We start from the raw sequence: 27,616 nt of genomic DNA, 5'->3' as shown, positions 1-27,616 counted from the left end.
GAATGGTCCTTCACCTGTAACTCCCTTGGGACATAAGCAATCTCATGTTCCCAGAGATATGCAGCTTCTAACTCTTACCTGTCTGGCATTGTGGCCACAGGACACTATGGTGATCGATAGAAGGGAATTTCAGGTAGAGAGATTTGAGATTTGAATTGTAGGAAAATCAATAGATGTTAAATACTAACACTGAGCATTTTCTGCTAGGTACAGCTACCAACAGGCAGTTCACCACCTTCCATTGATCACCATTCTATTATTCTATGCCGTGCAATACACCCTGTGATAGTCTAATTCAAATGTGGTGACAATGTGGGTAATGCAGTTTGTTTTGAGCAGAGAGAAAGCATGAATAAAAGTTATCACTTTAGGAGAAGTGGATGTTGGAAAAACTCATCCACTGTATGACATGATCAGAACAGCTGGGGATGTAATATGGATGGTAGGGAAGAAGAGAGCCAAGGTATTTTGTGTGTTCAAGAAATATATACAACATTGCCATTTCTTACATCCCAGCTGTGCCTGTTAACTTCTGGAAACGTGTAGAGCTCAGCAATAAAGCATACTTGACTGATATTTACTGCAATGTGTATTATAAGACATTTTCTGTCACACATTGCATTCTGAAAGAGTTAAGTAACATGAAAAATACAGGCTCAAGATTATATCTGTCATGGATGAAAATACTACATTTATGCCTCATTGTAATCCATTCATTGGTTTATGGACCCCAAGCCCTCCAGGGAGTGTCAGAACTCCACATGATACTGCTGAGAGCTGTATTTTGCTTTTGGATTTCTGATTTAGCTGAAAGAAGTTTAAAAACACATGTAGCCTGACAACTCCCTATTGGCTCTACAACTGAGGAGGGTCAAGAGCATAAACTATTCCAGGAGAAGCCAGCTGTAACTTATGCTCACTAAACTGGCTGAAGATCTGCTTGTTACAGACAGTAGCATACAAGAAATTTATGCATTTTGCTAAATCCCCCCACTTTGATTAAACTGTGCTTCATTCGGGGATCCATCATCACCGACATCACGCCTGTGTTTTTTGAGCAGCATCAGAATACTAAAGGAAATTGCACTTGGAGGGGGTCTAGCTCTCCTCTTAGGACTATACAGGACTTCCAGTCAGGTCTGCTGACATCAGTAGGAATTGCGGTTAAAAGCAAAGGGACAGGCAATTCTCCAAGCATCCCGTACTCCCAATGTTGATTCTAAAGAGAATTTAGTGCACTGCAGGGACAAATTTCTTCCCATCTTTCGCAAGAGTGAGAGATTAAATTACACCTCAGTAATGACACCTCCCCTTCCTGACTAGTACTGCTGTTTATTGGACTTCTGGTGGTTGGAAACAGAAGAATTGTACATTCGGGCATTTATAATCTTCAGCTAAAATGGGTAAGGAGTTTGAATTTTCTGGACTGTAGTACCTTGGTTTAGCAAAGAGATATATATTTTTAATAATAGTGATAGGAAATTTAAGATAGAATAAGGAGAATATTTAGGATGGAAACTAAAAGTCCCAGGACAGATTCTTCCATCATTTTTAGAGGTAGCTGAGAACTCCAGATAGGCCTGATATTGGTCTGTATAAGAGAACCATTTTTTTATCTCTCCATCAGACTTAGATGCCTCAAGGCTGTCTATTTTGTGTTCAGGAACAGGTCCTGTCTAACCTTTTGTTGCCAGCTCTTGTGCATTGCTGAGGAGCGGATGTGAACATAGCGTTTAACTGCTACAGCTCAACAGTGGTTAAAGAAATGTCAGCTAGGCACTTGATAGTACTTGTTTCGTTGCATAACACAGAAGGCTGGATCTGTTTCTTACAGTCAGAAATTAGACCAGCTCGGTTCTGCATTTCTGACAGAAGGAATGCTCAGAACCCTGCTCTAAAAATGAAGTTTTGGCTTTCACGTGCAGTTGGAAACAGTCTTTGCTTATTCATGATATCTTGTAAGCATCTATCTTCATATTTGTTTTTCATCTTTAAGTGAGATTGAACATCTAAAAATTAGTTTCTTTAGTGTAAGGCACACTATCAGACACCTTTGGGTGTTACAGTCCATGCCTGTGTGGAAAACTCAAAGCCTCTCTTGGAAGATAAGTATACATGTGATTATCTAACACCGACTTACTGAATTCTTGGCATTGCATGCGTTTAACAAATAAATGCGATACTACAAAGGTGTGTGTGTATTTATATATGTAGATAACTTTTAGTTTAATAGTATCTTTCCCAGTGTGCATCACACACATCTAAAGATACAATAATAATTAATATCATGGGATTTCACTGTGTGTCCTTACTCCTTCTTACTCTAGTAAAACAAATGAGAAAAAAATTCCAAAATTTGTCTGTAGTCTTATGAAAGAGTGACATCAATAGAAACATTAATCTTAAAATGACAGGTCTCTATCATGTTTAGGTATTTTTCCACATTTTTCCCCCATTTTAGCTGTGGGATTCTGCAGTTATGTATATTATTTTTCTGTCCATTACCACTACAATTAATGTCCTCAAAACAGTTCAACTACCCTAAAAGTGTTTTTTTCTGCCTCCATTTAATTTTGGCAAAATCTGAACCATCGTCAAAGAAACATTTGGCAAAAAATACATTCAAGATATCTACAGAAACCCTAAAAATCTTGAACTGGGTTAATAAGAGTAATAAGTATCAAAACTTAAGAGACTAGTGCATACTTCATTAGTTTGATGGAAGCAACTCCATAGCTGTGACCCATATGTGATGATATACTATATTCAAACAGTGCAAAACTTGTGTATTAATTGCTCAGGATCCCCTGAAAGAAGATTGTTTGAATACAGTCTGAAATTGAATAAATTTCTCTCTACTTTGAAATATGCAAAAAAAAATCACAACAAATTTCAAATAACGTAAGTAAAACAGAACAAGAGACTTGCAAGGTATACAGAAAAATACTGACTTTGAGAAGAAAAAAAGTAGTTGCTGGCAACTAGGATGTCAGTTAAACAAATTTTGGGTGAAATAAATGCATCAGTATCATTTGATATTTTCATGCAAGATAATTATTTTAAAATTTGAAGCTACAGGAAGAATTTTGATTTGAATCTTTTTGTATCTTAACGCTGACTGTGGCGTGCGATGATGTAAAGAAGGTGGAAGTCCAATCTCATCCCTTTTACAAAGGTTCACACAGACCTTCTGGTATTTCTGAAAACTTGAAAAGGAGAGGTTGGCATACAGTGTTTTCCATATCTAGTTGGATTCTTTGGTGAAAATTCCAGTAATTATTATTGACATTTAGTATAAAGACATCCAAGACGTTTGCAAAGTTTCTAATATAAACTCTAACTGTAAGCTGTGCTCTTTGTGTTTTTAATGTATGACATATCAAAATACAACAAATGCAACTGAAATAGAGATGATAAAAGAAGCCTTTGTGAACAACTTCTAGTATGCAAATTCAGATACTTTTCAAACATCAATATATTCTGACTGTTTGTGTCTTTGCTCAGTAATGGTAGCAGTGATCCTGTGCAAGAAGCTCCATCGCTGAATAACCAGAGGGTAGCCACTGCTTTAAGGATACTTTTCCAGGTCATAGATTAAGGCATTAAACAACATAGTTTGTGAGCTCCTCTATTTTATTGGTAAAGCAGGAAAGCCTGAAGGCCTAAAGAGCTTCCTTCCAGCATATTCTACCTTCCTGTTTGTATTCAAGTCTGGTTTACAGTGTAGCTATGCTGGAGAATTTGAATTATTTTATTTTCAGTAATTAGAGTAGGTGCTCAGCTTGCTTAAAGTGAAGTTTATAGGCTAAGTGAAAGCAGTTTTCATTAGAAGAGGATGTATCTTATCTTACTACTAAGGTTTATTAAAAATATGTAACACCTGATAATTTAATACCAAGTGAGTGACTGCTATATTTCCCCCTCTCTCTGTCTCTCCCTCACACACACATCTACACACAAACAGAGGAATGCTTCTCAACTGCCAAACTATGTGCCAAGATTTTGTTCACTTTAATCTCAATCATATGAGTTAGAGAACCATGAAACAAAGTTTCTACCAAGTATGCTGACAGATTTTTAGTTCTAGTGGCTCCACGGGGCATCACTACAAGTATAGTGAGAAACTTCTCTTATTAAAGATTTCTGAGCTGATCCGTTTTCCATTTAAGTCAACATGAGAAGTATCATCATAAAGAACTCAACACTTGCTAACTAATACCATGCACTCATCAAAATTATTTCATTTCTAAGTAACCAAAAAGTTGTGGCACCTCCAACACCATTGTGTGGTTTCTGCTGGCACGGGAAAGCCGTTTGGTGGCAGCTACTTTGGTGTGTTATGTCACATAACACCATGTCAGTTCAGGACTGATAAATCTAAACATATGGTTTGAAACACTGGGGGAAATTTTTCCTTGGAAGATGGAGGGAAGAGGCATGGAATAGCCTCTTTCTGTCTTTTGAGGATTTTCTCATTTTCTGAGTGAAGACATCTCACAGAAGACCCATCACCTTATTGTAAGAGCCTCAATATTACCTGCAAATGGCCCATAATGTAGGCAACTGAACAAATTCTTGTTCTCTGGTTTTAAAACCTTAGGGAAAATCTGGACATTTCCATTTGTGATCCAAATACATAATGCTTAAGGCCCTAATCCAACAAAACACTGAAACATTTCCTTAACTGTAAGAAACACATATTGACCACAAAATAGATCTATTTGGGTCCTTAAAGAGAAGTCTCCATCTGTTTCAGGGGACAGAGGCTGGAATTCGCAAAGCAGAAATTATAGAAAGAAATAACCTCTATCAGTTAGAAAGTAGGATAAACATGGGAAACCAGTTTCTAATAGCACTGTCTGTTTCATAAGAATTTCATAGAACCGTAGAATCATAGAATCACCAGGTTGGAAAAGACCCATCGGAACGTTGAGTCCAACCATTCCTATCAAATACTAAACCATGCCCGTTTATTAGAAATGAAATGCATTATTTGAAATAGAAATCACCATAAGCAAAGATGAATAAAGAGAGAGCTGAACCAGGATGGCTGGAATTGCTCAGGATCCAAGTGATACAATCCTGCTGTGTTATGAAACAAAACAGCCACATTTTGCTCTCATTTACATATATGTCATTCCACCCAAACCAGGGAGCATTGTTTGTCTGTGTGAAGACAAAAAGAACTTGGTTTGCTATATAATTACATCCATGATCTGTGAGGATCCTGATTATAACAGAACAATTTGCTAAGCAAATATACAACTGGAGATCTTTAAAAGACTTGTTAATTCCTTGGGGATTTATCAGGCAGTAACCAATGTAGGGACAATTCAGTTACTACGTTGCTAACAACACTGGTTTCATAAATTTAATGAGTTAAATGAGAGTCTTCTCTTAAAGAAGAAAAACTTAAACATGAAGCCTCCTTTCTAAGCTACACTCTTACTTCACCCTTTCCCTTGTTCCTGAAGTTTTCTGTTGGTACGATTTCTCTCACTTAGGTATCAATCCCATTAGACTGCTATATTATATGGTTAAAATATTGATGTAGCACAAGCTGCTACAGCAAATAATTGAAGTAATAAAATACAACAGCAGTTATTTGCTCTCTTGAATTGCAGGCAGAAAAAAGGAGACAGGGTTTTTTAAACTGACCCCACAGTATTGCACACAGACAGCAAAACTTCTGTTTTTATGTGTTTTCTTTTATTGCTGTAGAACTTTTCTGAGAAAAAATACCGTGTAGTTGTAATTATTTTTTTTCCACAGGAAAAGCAATTAGTCTACATTGTGGAATTATGCCTTCATAATTTTATTAAAACCCCTGTACTTTATTTTAAGCAACAATTATGTGGAAAGAATCCAAAACTACAACTACCTTTTTATTTCCCCTTAAAAAAACTTAATGGACTTAACTTTTCTGGGGAGGGCGAGGGTGGATGAACATCTCCTCTGAGCCAAGACTCATTTTGTCAAGTGTTAGCCCTAAGCGTTCTATTAATCGTCGAACTGTGAAGTCGAACTAAATGGGGTTTGCAGTGGAAATAGTGCCAGCTCCTTGTCTGTGATGGCATGTGTGCTGTACTAGGCCATAGTGCCTCACATCCTTGGTTTATTCAGGAGGAAAGGAGATTTTTTTTTGTCTATCTTTTTTATCTTTTTCATGGCTAGGAGGTGGATACCCTCATGCGTGAGCTTCCCTGAATCTGACTCTGACCAGGGGGTATGTCAGGACCTTCATTTTCTCTTTGGCACAGAGTAAGCACCAGAGACAGTCAGTTGGCTTTAAATTTCTCTAGACTTTTAGTTTCAGCATGTACAGATGTCAACTACTTGATTTACAAAGTGTATTAACATTATTTTAATATCGAGGAAATGTTGTTTGATTCTTTTTTATTTCACAGGTTAAGTGGTTTATTTTATTTATTAAGCCTATTGAAAAAGATTTTACGGAAAATTCTGAAGACAAAATGCCCTGTTTCCTTCTACATGTTCTCTAATAGATATATTATACAATGCTAGAAAAAGGCAAAAGGCCAAACTCATCTCTGGTGTAATTCCAGTAAAAGCAATAAAATTACACAAGGCATGAATTTGGCCCAGGCATTGTAAATGTTGCTCTGGTGCACACTGAGTATCTACTTGTTGTTACTGGCAAGGCTTAAAATACAAATCCCACTTTCTTTTTCACAGAGATGGATACATTTCTCTGGAACAGATTAATCAATGAAACAGGTATCAGGTAACTACGACAGAGACAGCAAATGGTTCAAATGCAAATGGTTCAAATGCCTGCCCTTCTTTATGGCTTTTTCCTTCCAACTAACTCTGCTTTCAAATTTTTGAATATATATTCATTCTTTCTTTTGTGCATCGTCATTGCAATGCTTCCCCCCCATGCCCTGCTGTTGTCTCCTTTTCTCTAATTTGTCTTGTATGCCCTTCCACGATGTTTCCTGTTGACACTTCTTGATATTTTTTCTAACTCACAATGTGGCTTTCTAGCAGACACAGAGGCCCCAGAGTGAATACCCTTCAGAGCCAATTCTGACTTGGACCTTGCACAACGCTATTAACTGGCTCTCACTCTAAGAAAGGTGGCTAGAGCAGGATTGCCTGAGCCTGAAGACAGAAATTGTTGAGGAAAGCTTGCCAATGTGTTTGCACTAAATTCAACCACTCTTAATTTCTACTAAAAAAGAACAATTAAGAAAAAAACAAAACAAAACAAAAAGAACAAAAAACCCCACAAAAATGCAAAACATTTTAAATCACAGACTTGCAAGGGCTTTTCTCAGAATTTTGTTGTTTTCAGTTGCATTCTTCTGTACGTTTAAGTTTATGCTTTTTGGCCACTTTAAAGTAAACATAGTTCAATGCCCTCAGAAACAGTTTTCTTCAGCCCACTAGAATTCCCTGAAAAAGGTTTTATCTGCTGAACTGTGAGATACTTTTTGTGTGCGTGTAATTTTTTTTTCCCTATCAGTTGTTTTGTTTCTTTCTTTTTTTTCCCCAAATTCAGTGCGTATAAATGTTGGGAGCACAAGCCTCCTTGGAACAAGATAGAACCATAAAAGACTTCAGGAATCTCATCACAAGCTAAACAGTACAAATTGCGCATTCTTCATGGAAGTATTAGCTTTTAGTGCGTGCCTGCATCCAAGCATAATAGATTATCCCAAAGTGGGAAAGAATGAACAGTACAAAATTAGCAGAACTGGGAGCTCAGATCGTTTGATGGAGCAACTTGATCTCTGTACTTTCAGGGCACTGAATTCTAAAGCCACTGGAAACACTATGTAAAATTATATCACAGTAAGCAAGGAAGCATGTGTAGGCCTGGGAGAAGGAAAAAAAAAGTTTGGAAAATACCTTTTCAGAGGGGAATAAGTAGTGAAAATCAGTGAATGAGCTTGTAGGAAACAAACTGCTATTCATGAACAGTTCCTTGCTCTGAGAATAGAAAAATGTTAAAAGATACGATAGAGAGAAAACACAAATAAAATACATTTCAGCAGTTGTTCGGGGGCCAAGTGTTGTTGGAGAATAATCCTGCACTCAGACAGAAATATAAAACTGTACAGGATAGGTCGGTCTCCTGAGGTTTCCCTTCTTCTCAAGGAAACCCTGCCAGAACAAATCCTTTATGCCACTGGCTGATGGGTTTGGTCTAATCGCGCTGGGAAGTAGCCCAGGAACGCTGTACGTTTTATGGCAGCTCAAAGATGATGGTGAACGTAGTCTGGCAAAACAACCCTGTACTTTCTGACCGCCTTCCTCAGGTCCTCAGGAATGGGACTGGAGCATTTTTGACAATCAAATATATAAAAGATATTGCTTAAGCTAAAAACACCCTGGAGGAGCCAGGCACTGAACACAAATCTAATAATATGGCATACAACAATACATATAGGGATATAAGATGTTAGAAGTTGTATATAACAGCTATTAATAAATACCTTGGCTGCACAGGCCCCATATCTCCTGCCATCCTCACTGTGCTCCTATAATCTGCTAAATACACCACACCAAAACCAGCGATTGCAGTACAGGAATAATCAGCTTTAGGAGGTGGTGGGGTTTATTTTTTTTCAAGTACTTCATCAGTGTTTTCTCCTATTAGAAAATGAGATAGCACTAAACTTTTAAAAATTTGAATTTTTCCTAGCTATATACTCACAATATTTCATGTTTTTAAAAATCATTTCCTCTTTGCAGAACTCCCTGGGATAAGTGAGCTCTCCTTTATGTAAACTTTCTACCAGAATACTGACTACCTTTTAAGCGCTACATGATTTAGAAGGTAATGAAATATCACTCTTTTACTTTTTTTTTTTAAATATAAATAGTTTTTAAAGTGCTTTTAGCTGCACTTTAGCTTTTAGATTAAGAGATAAAACTGATGAAAGGGACACAACCTTCTGTCACAGGGCAGCATGGCATTTGGGAGGTGAGGTAGTTTAAAGTACCATTTTTATCTTCATTTCTCTTCATTGTGATGACTATATTTCTTTACTACATCCCATAAGGTACTTTGTCTTTGCCTGTAAAGACATTTTCTTCCTTAAACACTGAGTATTCTGCTGTATGAGACCCCGTGTGTGTGCATTTCTGCAATGATATTACGCATAATCAATCCACATCTATGTACATTAAAGCCAGACTAAGTCTTGATTTTAGGTGCTTTGGGGTGTCAAACTTTGGACACCTTTAAGAAATGTGATTTTCAGAGAGCAAGCACTTCACAATTCTCTCAAAACTTTGTCTTCTTAAAATTGCACAACCAGCCTAATGGTCACTTGTGAAGTCTTGCTAGAGTACCCAGTCCTACCACAGCAAATCAACCCCCCCAAACCAAGACCCTATAGTCAGGGATTTTTGTCGCTGCTCTTGTTTAACATGATTTGTTCAATGGGGCTCAGAGCAACGAAACCCAGTAAATAATCCATTTGACAAACAGAGAAGATAACAAAAGGAAATAGTTAAGGTACTATAATAATTTTAGCCATTCTTTTTTCAGGTCACTATAATCTGCCCAAAGATAACTAATTGTTCAAAGTAAACATTCCACTCCAACCACAAAAGGAATCCATTACACAAACATATAATTCACAGTCATTTTTAGTGGGTTGTAAACAGTTTGGAATGAGCATAAAATGGGACAAAAATCAAAGTGAGCATTTAGAAATGAAAAAGTGTTTGCTACAAAAGGTCAGTCCCTTTACTTGGCAAACTATGTAGAAAAGCCTGGGAAAATGTTGAACACACAAGCAGTGAGGGAATTTTAAAGCCAACAACCTCCCTGTTTCTTTAAACAGACATCGGAACCTATAACTGGATCCTGTCAAACAAACGACAGCAAAAAAACATAACAGCTGCTAAGAAGTAAAGTTGAAAGATAAAGTTTTCTAAGCTAAGAACCTTCTCAGAAGTGGACGAAAGGTCTTTCTTAAATCTTTAAGCAAGCTTACGGATCCCAGGGTGGCTTTTAGGCATTGAATCAAATATGTAATTTTGTGTATCATTCCTGTCAGAGCATCCTGTGCTCCAAGAAAAGCAACAGAAAACAATGTCTGCAACGTCCAGTTTAGAATAGAAATGGTACCTGCAATCATCAGCTTTGCTGCCTGCAGTGCCATTTTTCAAGTCATTTAGGCTGATTCGAGAACACTAACTTGGATTTGGGAATGGAGGACATTTCAAAAGCAAGATGAAAGTTAAATTATATTTCTCTGGAGTAATGATACTGTATTTCTTTACAAAATCTGAACTACACTGGATACCCTCAATAGGCTTAGGATACTGACTGCTCGGGGTGTTCATTTACTCTGTCATTAGACACACAGACAAACGATCATCCCTGGAAAAGTTTCAGACTGGTTTCACACGATTAAACTTTACTATGAGAAGTACTGGATGGCATTATGTTTAAGTACAATGCAGACTGATATTTTTATTTTTTTACTGCGTTCTGCTCATGCCTTTCACATATTTAAAAAAAAAATATGCAAAAAACCAGCCAGCACTTTTAAAGGGTCATGGATAACAAAATAAATAGGCGACTCAAGAAATGACTGGAAATAATATCTGACCTAGAAACACCAAAAATCTTGCACTGGGCCCCACCCTTGGCAGAAGTGCACAGCATGTGAGTTATAGTACACTGAGAGGATTGTCCAAGGCTTTCCTTTCTGCACAGTTGAGCTCAGGGTTGGGGCTGCCTATGAGACACTTTCTGGGGATGAGAAAAGGTATGGAATGCAGATCGAAAAAGTCAGGTCAACAGATAGCTCCAGAAAAGCCTAAAGTACTTCCAAGGTAGGTGTTGGTGGCAAAGTGAAAAACTACATTAAAAAAAAAACAAGGAATGTATGGTTCCATGAAAAACTTCCAGATTTCAGCAGCACAGGGCTGTATAGGACTTGGGACAAGATGTTGATGGAAAATTGTGAGTGACAATAAATAAATGATAAAAAATAAATAGTACAGGAAGAACAAAGAAAAAAAAACATAGCTTGCTTAAAAATATAAAAATTTAATGTGACAATTGCCTTGCAAGTTTACAAGAATGGGCACATTTGTATTGACTCTTTTATTAAACTCCACTACCAGCTCTGCAAGATGGCTGAAGAAATAAAAGTCCTTCTGCTTTCCAGTTCAATTTCAATAACTAAAAATACCAAAAAGAGGCAGAAAAAATGGATGTCAATCTTGAAAAAGAAAATCCTTGTCAGATAGACTAAATAGATTTTATGCTACGAGAATTTTTAGATCAAACCTTATAAAGCATCTCTATCCTGAAATGGTGAAGAAGCAAATAACCTAAGTGATTAATGAACAAAATCAGATCTAAGTTGCAGTAAAATAATTTCAGAATAATTCTTACGATTTCAATGTAGATACTCATTTAAAAATAGTGTAACAAACCAGGAAATCTTGCCAACAGTTAATGACACCCTCTGCATTTTTAATCTGTGGGAGAATATTGCTACAGTTGGCCATTGTATGTAACCTCATCTACACAGGAAAATTTACTAATTAATATGATTTGTTCAGATCACTGATAGACTTTCTTTCAGTGCACAGTGATAATGTGTTAAAAATCAGAAAAAAAATAGAAAATCAATAAGTAAATAATAATTAAAAGCATGAGCTGATAAATAAGAGTACAACCTTTGAACAAAGTATGAAAGTTTTGTAAGTAACATTTAGGATCAGTCCCCTAAGGCCTTTTTTCCTAATAATGCTTTATCTTAAACGAAGCACGCAACTAACATTTTTGGTACAGTTACAGTATGTAGATGATATATTTTCTAAATAGGAAAAAAAGCTTTTCTACAACAGCCAATATGCCAGCTGTACCGAATATCTAGGCCATCTTACTAAGACTATGAAAGTAAACATACAGTTTTCATTAAATGTGCCTTTCCCATAATTGGTACATAAGTATTTCCCATGACTCTGCAGTTGAGTATCTTGGCTGGAGGCATATCTGGCCATTAAGAGGAGGGCTTCAGATCTGTTGAGTCTCAGCCATGCCGGGAGACTTGGCACCTCCACATACTGCTTCCTAATACCAACCCCGGTATAAAATGTCATCAGAAGCTTGCATAAACATTGGATTTAGCTTCACATAAATTACTGCTGTCCTGAGATAGTTTATGCCAGAACTTAGTAAAAACAACACTTTGAGTAAATAGAATGTGAGTAAATGCAAGCATCTTAATCCAAGAATATGATAATAGAAAAAAACTGTATATCAAATATAAACTCATAAATACAGTGATAAAATGAAATTTTTTTCTCATGCCATACGACAAGCTTTTATTTACATATTAGACTAACTACAAGGGGTAGACCTCTCTAAGTCACAAAAAGTTTGAAGGAAATACAAGAACAATAATGCAATACTCTGAAGGATGAACTCCTTTGGAGGAACAGTGATATTTTCTTTCTCTTCCGTGAACATTCCTCTGATAACCACGCAGACAATAAACATCTAATTAAAGTCCTTGTATTCTGCTATTTCAGTTCAGCAGCACAGAGACCTCTGGCCCCACTCGTCCAAGAGGAGTGGTCAGATAACACAAAACACCTATGAAATATCTAATGCATCTTTTGGAGAACCTATGCTAAGACCGTAACCCAAAAGGCAATTAGACATGTTCTGCACGGCGTGGCATTTTTATAATCTAATCTCTGCCTTTCCTTTTCATGTTCTGAATTTCTCCTCACAATTCCTCCTCTATTAATAGTCACTTCACACGTTTCTCCCCTTTCTTTGTCTCTTTCTTTATGCAGCTTCCAGCCATCCTCCAAAAAACCAATGCCACTATCTCCCCCTACTGAACAATCTCCAGTTTGTTAGTTTCTGACTTCCTGCCAATCATTTTGGGAATAATAATATCCCAGTGCTCTCTTTGTTGTATAATTAAAGCATGAATTTCCCAGACTTTGAAACTTTAGGGTAGTTTTATTGCACCTTTCACTATAAAACCAGGTGACAACGATGGAATTAAAATAGCTTTTTCCTTTGTGGTTAACGGTCTAAGTATCTTTTTATTTTTTTCATTGGTTCTCTTGTTCTGAGACTCCAGTATATGGCAGTGACAATGGGTTCACCCAGCCTTATTCTGAAAATAAATTTTCTATCTTTTGCAAGATATATGTTTCCCCAGATCCCTGGAACAAGTTGTAAACTTGCAACAGATGGTGATGAAGCCTCACATTTTTATACAATACATTTTAAGATTCTGCATCTACCGCATGTACCTTCCAAAGAAAATGACCTTCAATGAGAGAAGACACACTGAAGAAAGGAAGGCAGGCAACCGTGTTAAGCACATCTTTTTATATAATGAAAATCCTTCTTATTAAATTAATCAAAACTTTTAATGAGGATGAATACTCATTCCAATTTTCTTACAATAATATGGCTTTTTAAAATAACTGTAAAACCCAGACACCTGCACGCATTAAAAAAAATATGGTCACACTAGAATAACATTTATAGTGGTTGAACATGATTCAAGACTTAGGATAAAGTATTGGCATTACACTCACCGGAGACTTCAGCATGAAAGTTACTGACATTTTATTGATGTTTAGCATTTGCTTACCCAGACAAAGACTAAAACAACAACATGCCAAACAAAATATAAGGCATAATCAGCAGGAATGGGTTCTATTAAAGTCTTCTTATAAAAGAAAATGAAGATACAGAATGTGATATAGTTCAGTCCGTAACTATATTATAAATTGAACTACCTGACTACTCTGACAACTCAAATAGACTTACAAGGTTGAAGTTTCAGCTACTAACAGGAAAAAAAAAAGAAAATAATGATAAATATTAAGGTACTCACCTCTTCTTTCAACAGCTTCTATACACAGTCTTACAAACTGGGGGACTGTAGATTTCTCATGCTCACAAACCAAGTGCAAATGGGAGCCAAAAATTTGATCTACATTTGGAAAGAAAGAGGAAAATACAGTTAAGCACATTATTACAGCTGGGATTTTTCTGTCTTCTGAGCTTTCATATTAATTAAAACTCAGCCATCAAAGATGGACAGACGAAGTTAGAAAGAAATCCTTTCTAAGTCCTAACAGTTGTTGGCATCTGCCACAGAACCAAACCTCCCAATACCTTCTGCCCATAGCACTTGGATACCTCCCCTGGGCTCAAGTTTTAGTTGTCATTTAGACCTTGACCTTTCTAAGGCTTGGAGGATGCAGTCCTTGGATTTTTCTTGGACCTGCCATAAAAAGGGAGAGGCTGTTCTAGAGATACAGCTCCATATCTTGTTGAATCCCAAATCCTCCATTGTATTAGTGGTTGGTCCAACCTTGAAACTCATATTTTTGGGTAGCTTATTTCTTCCACACCAAGGGAATTTCACTCATGCTCAAGGGTACTGCATGGATGCAAGAGCTCTATTACTTTGCATCATTAGGACTTAGTACAATTTCATCTCATCTTTACAAAAGAGGTTTTTTGTCACTACATTAACTGTTCAAAAAATAGAATGTACTATATGTCTTTTGATGAGGATTGCATCATCAAGTTTAAGATTTGTGCTCTTGGATGAATAATCATTTAAGTAAATAACAATATCTTTCAATTTTTATAATTATTAAGTTTTGAGAAACTTTGAAATTTAGTCTTAAAATATATTTGTATAAGCAGGTTAAACTCCTCAGATTACTAATTAGCTCCCTCCACTTCATTTCCACTCTATATGTTTGAGAAATTATGAAAAGAGCAGTCAGTAATGGGGATGTTGTCTGCTAGAATCAAAATGAATCAAAGAGATGAAAGAAACTACTCAATAGGAGCCAGTTTAATGCTCAAACAATAGGAGCATACCATCATCATTTATTCAAAGAGACAGTCTCCATTTAGCAACTCAACAGAGGATACTACGTTTAAGAACTTGGCATAGACACGTTGAAATATTTTGTGTAGATAGGTGAGGGGTGCAAGCATAAGCTTGGGCTCTGCAGAGCAAACTAAACAAGCACCCTCACTTGCAGAACAGCAGGACCTCCTGCTGTCCTCTACAGCTCCCATAGCACTGGATATTTCTTCCATAGTCAGTCCTACCACCTTCCACTATAATCAGTTGAGATTCTTCCTTCAAGAAGCAGACCCTTTTTTCTCACTATAAGGCAAAACCTCATTTGTTTAGTTTCTGCTTTGCAAGGAACTTTGCTTTCCTATCGTTAGGCACTGCTTTTTCTTACTAAGCTTAGATTTCAACCCAGTTGCCTTTCTTATCTAACACCCCAGAGTAGGGAACAGTCAGCAAAACAAGGTAGGGTGCATGGGATGGTTTGGCCTTCTTGATACTAGCAAAGAAGTTTATTCCGGCACCTCCCAATGCCTGTGATCTGCATTCTGGTAGAGTACATCAAAGCCTGAATTTAAGTTAGTCGGAGTTTCGGCTGCAGAAGGGGTGGAGGACTGGGTTCACAGAACTGCAGTGAAGAAGGTTGTGTGCATGTGTGGCGGGAAGCATTAGCAAACAGTCTGTTACATGTTTTGGGGTTATGTTTCTGACAAAGCACAGTCTGGTTACATTTTCTTCATAAAACATTTATAGCTGCCTTCAGTGGTAATTATATATACAGAGATTTATGATTAAAATGTACGAGCACTTCCTATTTTGACATCTTAATTGTTTTTTTAAAATTTTAGCAAAGACCTGTCAAATTCTTTGCATAATATGGAATGGTCTCCAGTGTAAATTATGTTAAAAAGAAGTAAAAATATATCTTCTTTGGTGGACAAAGACACTTGTAAACAACTTCAGAAGCAAACAAGCAAAGAACTGCACTGCGTTCAAGTAGCAAAACACAAAGAACTGAAACAAAATTAGTGCATGGGAGTTCAGAAGCTTTTCTTCTCTATTGTAACCACTTCCTATCCAACTTCCAGCATTACTTTGAGGTTCCTCTTTCAGTCCCCAGCATGAATGCAGAATACTTTGTATCTCTGGGATGAAATTTTAAAAAGGAAACTGTCACACGGTTCTCACCTAGTCCATTACTTCTTTTCAAGGTGCACAGTCTGTACCTTCTCCAGCAAATTATTTAACCTCATTTTACTTACCTTTCAGTATACGGATATAGCCACATTCTGTACCATGCAGTTAAACATTAAAACACCCTTTCTTTAGAAAACAGGGACTTGGGGATGGAAAGGGTAGCAAATCAGCCTTAATAGTTGCTGGGCATTAAAAGGCACTATGGCAAAACACCCAAGAGCTTTGCATGTCTTTTCCCCCTTCCAGAAATTCATGAGCATTTATTAGAACATGATCTCATGAGTCATCCAAATACTCTGAATTCTGGGTGCTTCTGAACCACCAACTCCACGACTCTCTCTAGTCAATTGATTTTTCGCTGGATCTGTTTCTGTACATAAACATGGAAATGGCAGTAGCCACACTGTCATATTTACGCTTTTAGAGGTCACAGGGATAGTTAAGGAGAACTCAGTTAAGATTTGTTTGTGTAGTATTTTCAAAACAAGGAATTAGAGGAATGGCAAATTAATAACTTTTGTAAACTAGATTTATGTGTAACTAAGATTAAAATATAATTTTCTTATTATTTTATATGTGTGGGTCTATATTTTGAAACTAGTTTAAGGGAAAACTGTCCAGAACATTTTTTCAAAAAGTAAGAAGTGCTCCCAAAGGGATAAAGAAGCAAAAAGGGCTTTTTTTGATTTATTTGTAATAAGGCCCTTCAAAACTTCATTTTTTATGACTTGAAAAAAGAAGATGTACACAACACTCCTAACCTCCTGTTATGACAGTTTATGTTTCCTATCCAGCTTATTTAACTCAAATGCCTGGGAAATAGACACAATTACCACCTTATGGAATGCTACTTAACTTTAAATGCTCCCCTCTGAATAGAAATTCACTTTATCTTCTCAGAGTTATTCCAGTTTCTCAGGAATTATTTCCTCTATAGGCTCCTGAAATGCCCTTGTTTCATCATTTAAAAATTTAAACTAACAATTGTTCAAAAATATCTTTTATTAGAACAAAGGCAATTCCCATACAGTGGATTCTGTTCACAAGAGCTTGTACAAAGGAACTGCATACTATGCCCATATACAGCTTTAATCATTCACTCTTTCAGCTGTTATCAATTTAAAACCAATGAAACTCCCACACTGAGTCCATTTGAGCAGTCAATTTTAATATCTTGGGGCATCTGTAGTTATTCTGAATTGGCTGCAAAAGCAGAACTAACAAGTTAAGCTCTAACCATAAGTCTACATCAGGCTGGTAAACCATACATCAAACACAGACAGTTAGTCAATACTGTAGTATGAAAAACCAACAAGCATTTTTAAGAAGAGCAATATATTCGTAATATGTTTGGTGGTGTGGTTTACATTACGCATCCCTGATATCTGCGCATTAAACTTTCTGTTTAAGGTGGTGGGGGGTGTGACAGCTTTGCACATGGGTATAAAATGAGACACCAGAAGAGGAGGGAACGGACATTCACAACTTGTATAATATAAAAAGATGATTACAGCTGCGATGAATTGCTCGTTCTGGTGAGCCTCAAGTTTTCCCTGAGCCTGACAGAGCCACTATTTTTTGAGTAGTTCTCGCAGGCTGCAGCAAAGCCACTAATTCTGAGCTGAAGAAATCTCGACTATGGAGACAATACTTCTGGAAAAGAAACAATTAAAATCATTAAAGCCACATCCTCACTGAGAATGTCATTGTTTAACTGGTTTTGGTGTACATGGATGAGATGTGGCCACACTTGGGAGGAATTCATACTTCACTGTTTTTTATTAAAAAAACAGAGAAGGACATGGTTAATACTCTATTTCTTGAGGAGAAGCTCAAATTCTGATGCAAGAGGAGAAGGCATAATGGTGTAATGCCCAAGGTTTTAGAAATGTGAATTATATCTAGGTAATTCAGTACCTTCCAGGAACAGACTTTACTACAACTAGATTCAAATTGCTGGATTACCCGAACTTCATATCAATATCTAAGTTTTTGGGGCTTTTTATATATGTTTGTATGTTGGAGGGGAAAAAGGAGAAAGAGAATGAGAAGGCAAAATAGAGAGGAAAGTAAAATGAGAGCGAAAGAAAAGTAGCCACCACTGCAGTGAAATTTTGGAGGTGGAATGGATTGGTTGGAAAGGGACATATTCTGAAAGGGGATTTCTTCTAGCTGCTCAACCTACAGAGTCAGACACTTTAAATCAGATATTAAAGTGATGCTGAGCCCAGAGTGGAGCTCCAAGTAATGCCATGATGCTTTTACAAAAAGTAGGCCAGATCCTTAGCTGACTGAAGCCAGTGAGGTTGTCAATGGACCTCTCCTGATTTATGCTAGACGGGAATTTTGCCAGCTGGACGTACACTATATATATATATACATACACACACATATATACACACTAAATATACTATATATCATTGACCTGTGGTGGTCATCAATTTAAAAAAAGAATACTTTTGTGAAGAGTTATTAAATAGTGTATGAGCTACCAGATTTGTTTCACATTCTCAGAAAAAAGAAAAAAAAAGGGAAATAAAGATTAATGCAGACACTCTTAAGAAATTATGATATTTTAGTGAGGACAAGAACTCATTTAAATTCAAAGAAAATGTGTCTGCCGTATTCCTCAAAACAGATCTCAAAACCCCTAGATATTTTAAAATTATCTGAACTATTTCTGATCATAATGTCAAAGGAAAAAGTAATTTTATCCAGTGGTTCACTGGCACAGGTTTTGGAAGACATACTTCCAGAAGTCCATTTAGTGATTAAAGAAAGAAAGAGATACCTTTGTCACCCACTGTCTCTGCAAGCTGTTGTAAATATTTCCTAACTCTCCCTAAATTAATATGAGCACCAGATTAATTGCTAAACTCCTGCATAACCCAGAAGTGTTACAGATCACACCAAAGATAGGTCTTAATCTACACTTTTGGACTTCTCATGAGCATTACATTCACTACACTGAACAACTCCAAGGTCCATTGAGACATATGAGACAATAAAGACTTTTCCCTTGTCTGTAAATAAAGTGCCTTGTGATAGCTGTGCTGCTATCTGCACAACCACTAACATATGCTGAGCCCTGATCTATAGGCTATCAGGCCAAATCACAGCTAGTTCCTTTCACTAGCAATTGAGTGGCTTTTATTTTCAACTTGAAACAGTTGTATCCACTCCAATTTTTATACTTTTTTGTTTTTTTCCTGAACTTCACTTATAAAATAAATTCAGTGAAGACCCTTCAGTGTCTAGCTTTTTTGGGGAAAAAAAAATATCTGTCCCAAAAAACCTAGATTAATTTCTTGCCAGCTCCGTTTTCCTCGTTTCCCACAGTGTCATTTATGTTAAGCTGTTACTCATGCTTTTTAATCATTTACTGAAAGTGTATTTTTGCGGATAGTCTATTACCAACACAACTAGCATAGCTTTAAAATCACAGTTTCACAGAAGTTTGTGGGTCTTTTTTTGTGGACTAGAAAGGCTCAGTAATGAGGAAGTTAACAGGCCAATATCAAGGTGAAGGTTGGCAATTCATTTCGGGTAATATTAAATCATGACAAAGCTCAAGCAGAAAGATCAAAGTTCAATTATAAACTATAAAGTAGTTTTAAAAGAGAAGATTTATATATTATTTTTCTAGCATATTAGTGCAGATTCTGTAAATTCTGAGAATATTTCAGTCCCAGGGAACTGAGAACCCCTGCCCTAGAGTATAAATTTGAACGCAGTTATTCTCGAAATAACACTATTAAAATGGCAGACATGGAACATGCCTCTTATTTACTATTTCTAGGTTTCGTGCATGTGTGGACGTCTAGCTACAGACACATTCATATTGCACAAAACCACTGTATTACACATCGTCTCAAAAACTACTCACAGTATTTCTAGACCAAAGATATTTTGCATAAGCATGAGGGAGATGGAACAAGAGGGACTGATGATCTTCATTAGAGCTCTCTCTGGAGCACAAAAAACCCCAGCCACCAGCCCATCATAATGAATGGAGCCAATGTGCTGTTCCCACTCTGGATTCTTTTACGCAAAGGACTAGAAAGCAAACGGGACAGTGATGACAAAAATAACTTTTTGTCATGTGGAGCGCTAGAGCGTCTTCATTTTCAGATCTACATGCAACTAGCATTTACACTTTGGTCTGCTACATTCCATTATCTAATTGTTATCCTCTTACTTCTTATTCTTCTTATTTACCTATCTAATTAATTTACTACATGGATATGCTGCATCCTACACAAAGTTTTGTTAAGAGTTAAATGACAATCACATAATTTCTAGATTTTCTGATAACAATTTTGGCAGAACAAAGTACCCCAGGAGATCAAACTGCTATTTAATTTTGAAGCCTGTATTCCCAAATTTGGTTAATACAGAGAAATGTGTTGAGTCTTCTGGCCAAGTGTGCACACATCAGTGACTAACAGAGCACAGAACTGCGTTTAAGTGAATTTACCACCTTAAAATGTATTTACTCATGACTATAATTTATGTGTTAAATTTATTGGAGTTTTGGTTCCAATGTGACATACAATGTGAAAAATCAATATAGATTTGAGAGCTTTATAGTGCCCCTGGCAAATATGAATAGCACTTGATGAAAAGTGAAGGTTTTCACAGCACCTACAGTGCCACTGCATTGGAGTAATTAACACCACACGCTTCACAGATATTTATATCAATTCTTCACCAGCACACAGAAGAGCTCTTTGTCAGAAATTTGGTACTGAGATGTCCTGCAAGGCTTTAGACACACTTTTATTATGAGCTCCTATTTTAAGGGATTTACAATTCTGACAGAAGTATTTCCCTACGGGATAAAAGTTAGTGTGCATGTTCTCAGAGCTAGAGGAATTTTTTCTTGTAAAAATTGGTTAACATTTTTTCCCTTAAGAAACGAGCAAATAAATAGTTTTGAGAGGTTTCTGCAACCATTTAAGACACCTTTAGAAAAATAAATAGATGCATCCTATAATACAAAATTTGGCAAGGTTTTTATTTTTAATCTGAATGGTTGCATTCTGTGATTTAAAAATATTCTAATGTGAGCCTAAAAATTAACATTTAAAAGTGGTCTCTGTATAAGCACTGCAACTGCATTTTCATAACATTTTAACAGATTAAGGGATAAACTCTGGTGAAGACAATGAAGGAACCTTATCAAATGAGCATTTCACATAGACTTACCGTAGATTGGAATTAAGCCGTGCTAACGAATCCTGCCTCATTTGCATGGCCAAAACCTAATCCTAATGAAACTTCATGGTAGATAACTAACATGTTTTCTTTATGATAATAAAATGGTGCTGGGTACCAGTTCAGAATTACTGTGTCACAAATTACACTGCTTTGTAATCCATGGAAGAGTATCCCAGGTAGAACCAAGCTATGTTTGTGAATCAAGAGCTGAATGCAACTGCAGCCAAAACAAAATGCATGTGGCTTTCCCAGAGAGATATATTAGAGGATGGATTCGAGTTATGCTAATGAATCTGGATTTGTTAGCAGGGATCACATCTGATCCCTGTGTAACACCACAGGAGATTCATCAGCCACACTTTATTAAACTAAAAAAAAACCCTTAAATCCAGAAATTAAAAGACTATAAATTACTACTCTATTACTGTAATAACTGAAACAAACTAATATGATGCATTCAAATCTCACCTTCAACCCAGAGCATACCTCAAAGGGGTAAAACTCTCCAAATGTACAGAAATCAGATACTATGCATGTTTCAGGACAGATCCTGAAAGTTTGGTGTGTGAGTGTGAGGACACTTCACACATATATTTATGTATAAATTATATTTTTCAAGTGTCTGTGACAGTTAAAAGCAGAAGCCCATCACTAAGGCACATACTGATTTCATATAATGAAGTCTTTTTTATAGGAAGCAATGTTACACTGAACGTTTCTGCACGTATCTAAACTGTAAGGACTTAATTAATAAAATCTTCTCCTCCTCTTCAGACACAAGCCCAGCTGGTGCTTAACTCTTGTGGCTGATTTAGCTTTTGCTAGCTAGGGTCAATCTCTTGGCTCAGGACAGACAAGTTTAATACACACTAGCACTACCCCTTGCCATTTTTGACACACCACTGGAAAACTCACACTCCAGGGATCAACATGGACTGCTGGCAAAATGCCTCTTTCTAGTCAATTTGCATGTGCAGTTGTGGGTTTCACACATAATAATTTGGGAGTGCATAAATTTTTAAAGCATTATTCCAGACAATATTTAAAAACATGGCTTTGCTGGATTATTAGTGGTCAGAATGCTACCGCCTTCAAGTATACTACCAGCTTCTTAGCAAAACACTTACTCCTCAGACAAACTAACAGACACGTTTTATCAAAGAAACAACTTTTTAAGGATATGTGAAAGTGATCACTGACCAACTTAGCAAGAAATTTGAGTAGGAAAAAGTCATAGAGTCAAAGCATTTATTATTCACTGGCACATATTTCAAATCGTTAAAAGTGTATTTTGTTGACAAGTTAGAAAAATAATGAGAGAAGACAGAAGAAACTATTCCAGCCTACACTAGAAAACAAATTAGTCAGCACAGCATCTGAAATTATTTTTTCAGATTCTAAAATATAAAACTATAATAATACTATTTTCTTAAAAAGAAATGGAATTGTGCATCATGTTGGTTTGCAATGTGCATGTTGAGTGCCCATGTTAAGTGGAAGGGCTTCTACAACTTGCACATCAAAGCAGAAAAATTGAAGCAGTGGTAGGAAAATGAAGCTATCAATGTACCATACGTAGTTCTTTTCTTGATAGTTCAGTAGCATAAATTTTAGGAGATACAGCAACAAAACCATAGCTAAAGAGTGTTTGTCCAACACACTTACTCATTTAACAGAGAATGAAAAAGAAAAATTCATTTATAACTTATTACTTCTTATTCCAAAAAAGTATATAAGACTGAACACACCTTTAATAAGTCCCTTTTCTTGCAAAGTTTTCAAGGAGGGTCTTCGGGAGATGAACTTCTTTAGTCTGCTTTTAACTCGGTTTCTGTCATTTGTGTCAGAGGCACTGTAGTTCAGTCTGAAAACTGAAGAAAATCAAAAGAAAAAGCTTCAGAGAAACGGTATTTTTAAATTAATAGTAGTGTGCTCAAATATCCTCAGAAAATAAGGCCACAGCCACTCTAGTAAAATCATGCGGTAGGTCAGCATTGTAGCTGGTTGGGTAGTACAAAACATCTGATTAATACTTTTGTGAATAAACTTGATGAGTTCATTCTGCTGGCTACTCAGAGTTGTATTATTTATTGCCCATAAGCATTTGGATGGCAACCAGTTTACTCATAAGATGTTCACGAATCCCACAAGTTTCACATGGATGATTTTTCAGCTAAAACTCTGGACTCAAAGTGTGCTATGCACTATTTGCTATATACTACTTGTTATGAGAAAGGATGGATGGTTACACCACTACTGAAAGACTGAATTCTCTTGCCAAGACGGATTAAACATTATATATATATTTAATGAAGTTATAGAAAACATGGCTATATGCCATGAAATGTGTGCAAGATGCATTAATTTATGGAAAGAAAAGTATTCCTGTCCCAGTGATTATATTTTATTATATTTAGGCATTTACCAAACTGAAAAACATTTTGAGCTCAATTTATTCCTGCTCTGTGTCAAAAAGACGTAGAACCCAGCTGCAGAAAATCCCCTGGAGGAAGTTTCAAAGACATAAATTTAACTTTTTCTCTGCTGAGGTGCTTATAGGACACCATCATATCTATCAAAATAGCATTAGTAGGAATAAAATCTCAGCATGCTCTAGAACCAGCAGCCATGCTATGGGAAGACCTTCTCCAAAGGTTTCCCTAAACAAGCAGATATTTAAAGTTTTCTAACAAATCACCTGAGCCTCGTCATCCCTTAAAAAACCTTATCCTGTGTCCTGGGCTCTCTAACCCTACCCATTCCCTCAGACCCAGAGGAGGATGAAGGGGCAGCCAGAGCTGCACAGCCTTCCCTGGCAGAGACCTCCAGCTGAGAGAAGAGTGGCTTCTTTACTTTCTGAGGAAAGAATAGCTTTCCATCCTGCTTGAAAACAAACAAATAAACAAATAATTAAATAAATCCATAAGAACTCATTATTCTGCACAAGTGGAACTCACAAGAGTTGGTCTCTTGTCCCTTTAACAGAATTCCTAAATAGGACCCTGGATAATTTAGCTGCAGTTACAGAGGCAGCCCCTAAACTCCCCATTTGTATTGAATCTCCCCTATAATGCAGAGATTTTCACACAGAGGATTCAATGGAAGAGAGAGAGCAAAAATAAAATTAAGATCCATATTATTGGGTGCTTTGGTAGTGAGAAGTTTTGCAGAAGTTATAAGCAGAACCAGAATGTTTAAAGGTGCACAATTATAAAACAATGACGAGCTAAAATAATTGGTTAAGCAACAGTAACAACCCTGGAATATTGTGGTTTACATTACAAATCTGATTTTAACAGCCAAACTTATAAAATGGTTTATGCTTTGCTGTTGTCAAGGGAGAAAAACTTGCCAAATTGTTCATTTTAAGTAAATAGAACATAGCCAATTAAGGAAAGCAATATTTAAACACATGCCTACGATGATCAGAGCATAGTTTGCTTCTGATTTCACTACTGATTTAACAGAAGAGTGCTCCATTTTCCCACAGCACTAAAATGACCCCACACATACTTCCACAAACTAGTAATCACACAGGACAAATAAAAGGACACTTTACTGGAAAATGCACAGCTTGGTACAATAATCCATCACTTATGAAAAATAGAATTCACATCTTTTAATGGTAACATTCTTGGAGATATGTATCATAGAATATAAAGATTAGCATTCAATTGATGGCTGGTGGTTTTTTAACGTTATAGTGGAGGACTTTTTGTTCAAAATTGAGCAATCCTTGGCAGGGACACAGTAAATTCCAACTCACTTGGCTGTGCTATAAAAAGAAGAACAAATGGATGTTTCTAATTCTGCATCTTCATGGTGCTTTGAAACAGGGAAGTGAATTGTATTTAGTGTTGGGACTCTTTTGTTGCTTGGGGTCATTCTGTCTATCATGTTTCATATTCAGGTTTCCTTTTTCTTGACTTACAGGAAGCTTCCCCCGTGCAAATGATGCAGGGGTGAAAACATGACTCAAGTCACTGAAGATACTTGCCATATTTCCCATTCAGCAGGACTCTAAAGCATTTATGTCTACTGCAGCTACATGTTTAGCTCTAAGTGTACAGATTCATTAAGAAATTTAAACAGAAATGAACGTGGTCACACTGTGAATGGTAGGATAGCGGATCTATGACTTGACAGACAGGTAAAGATCCTTCTATTTAGAAAGATACATTAACCCATCTGGATGTTTTCTACCTGAAACAGCAATCATGGTGTTAAAACTACATCTAGAGGTAGGAATAATTATTGTCAGGATACTTTTTTATGTTCTATGTTGAACTGTATAGTGTATAGTTAAAAACAACAGCAAAGCTAATTTTGATGAATTTCATACTTTATGCTATTAAACATGAGTGAGTCACCAGAGGGAAACTCTAGTCCTCACAGAAATTCAAGGGTTTAGACAGTATGTTCCAAACCCAAGCTTAGCCAGAAATATTCTTGTTGGGATCTCATTTAGAAATATTCTTTCTCCTGCCAAGCCACTCTTCTTGCGATATACCCACGTTAAAATGACTCTGCTATTATATTTGGAAGTACAAAGAGGATCAAACATCACTTATAGGAGAAAAAAAAGTGTAGTTATAAAACTCAAAAACCACAATAAAGGTTTTTTGAAGTACGTTCTTTTTTAAATTTCAGGTTCTGGATTTGACCTGTAGAATCTTTCATGAAAGAGAGTTAGTAAAAATTAAACAATATTAAAAAGTGGAAAGAAGAAGTTCTATACAGATGCAAAATAGGATTCTTAAGGATCTAAGTATAAAATAATGGGAAATAAAACCTGCCGTAGATGTTCTACTATATGTTCCCTGGAATAAACTGCATTTGTGTGCCACTTGATTCATTGCACTGAATAAACTCATATTCTCAATTCTGAAGCTACTCGCACTGACATATCCACACAAATGCTCAAGAACCAATACAGAAGGATAGTTTCTCATCCTTAGCACAGACTCTTCAATTAAATCTTCCGTATATTGCACTAATAGTTTCTGAGACATAAAAAACAAATAGATGCTTACTTTTTTTGTGCCAGGGCCTTTTACAGGACATATAGCAGGGAATTTCTTCTGCTAGCAGAAATGGGTGCAAGGGCACTTCAACTATTTAATCCACAGGTGGGAAAGGTATAAATGGACAAATGAAAAAAAGAAAAAAAGCAATATCTCTTCCTTAGATAACTTGCTCTAGAACTAAACTATATTAAGTCACTACAGCTTGTTATATTAGGGAAGCATACTACATACTAGCTTCTAAAAGAAAATAGTCTAAACACATCACTAAGCATAAAAGAATAAACATATCTTTGTCCTTTAATGTTGGATAACACTGTTGTAACATCAGCTGAATTAGGAAGGATAACTATAGACTAAATTCTGCAAAACAATTGCAGGAATTGAAAAACTGATCTGCCTTTTTTGTGTCTACATAAACTCCCTGGATAATTATTGAATGCCACAGCTTTAGCCTTAATACTCCTAATAACATGTAAGTAACAGCAGTATCATGGGAAACTACAAAAATAAAGTATGCATAAGGTCTTTCATACAAGAAGACAGGTAAAAAGAAAGAATTAATGCATTGCCCCCCAATCACAGAGTTCTGCAGTGACAGTACCATGAGCCAATCGATGTTTTGAGATGTGCAGATGAAAAACTGCTTGCTGTGATTTAAAGCTCTAATTTGTATATATGATACAATGAGAATGTAAAAAATATAATAATTTAAGATGGACCAAGCAGTGGCTAAGGACTTTGGCACAGTCAAAACTAACAGAACCACGTAAATCTCTAACCTTTTCAGGGCAAGGATCAATTTTTTTATGTGATTACTTTCTGTGAATTTAGTCGAGAAACTAAAACACAAGTCATGTACCTAGACAATATATTTATAGGAGACTGTTTTTCCTGGGTGTTATGTTCTGGGCAAGGCTTGAATGATTCAGAAAGCAAAATGTTGTAATATGTTCTGAAAAGCCCCATACTTTATTGGCAAGATTTTGTAACTCCATATAACATGGACTTACATTCCTTCCAATGGCTTTTATTTCAATCTTAATTTACAAAACATTTATACACAATCCCAAGGGTTTACCTATGATTAATTCCTGCCAGGTACAGTATATTAGAACTCTTCTAACATGTTGAAAGCATTGGTTTTTGAAGAACTATCCATTAATGACTTTCTGAACTGTGACAATGGATATTGACAGTGCTTGTCAGACTAAAGCACTATTGATTGTCTCACATCATGTGTATAGTAAAACCAATTTCTTCCAAGTACCTCTTCCTAACTGAAATACATTATTATGGCGCCTATCTGTTTATTATGAC

General features: G+C 36.4%; 1 protein-coding gene across 1 annotated transcript in view; it reads right to left on the bottom strand.

Moving 5' to 3' along the window:
• Positions 1–27,616, bottom strand: part of ARHGAP15 (Rho GTPase activating protein 15) — a 325,214-nt gene that overhangs the window by 113,024 nt on the left and 184,574 nt on the right. Inside the window, exons 10-11 of the mRNA XM_069861592.1 lie at positions 23,021–23,143; positions 13,869–13,967 (exon numbers count right to left, since the gene is read on the bottom strand). Of these exons, the coding sequence (XP_069717693.1) occupies positions 13,869–13,967; positions 23,021–23,143 (222 nt within the window). The remainder of the gene's footprint in view (positions 1–13,868; positions 13,968–23,020; positions 23,144–27,616) is intronic.

The sequence above is a fragment of the Phaenicophaeus curvirostris genome, chromosome 7, assembly GCF_032191515.1.
Source record: "Phaenicophaeus curvirostris isolate KB17595 chromosome 7, BPBGC_Pcur_1.0, whole genome shotgun sequence".
NCBI lineage: Eukaryota > Metazoa > Chordata > Aves > Cuculiformes > Cuculidae > Phaenicophaeus > Phaenicophaeus curvirostris.
Note: the sequence above shows the minus strand (reverse complement) of the source record. Positions and strands in the feature narration are given on the sequence as shown.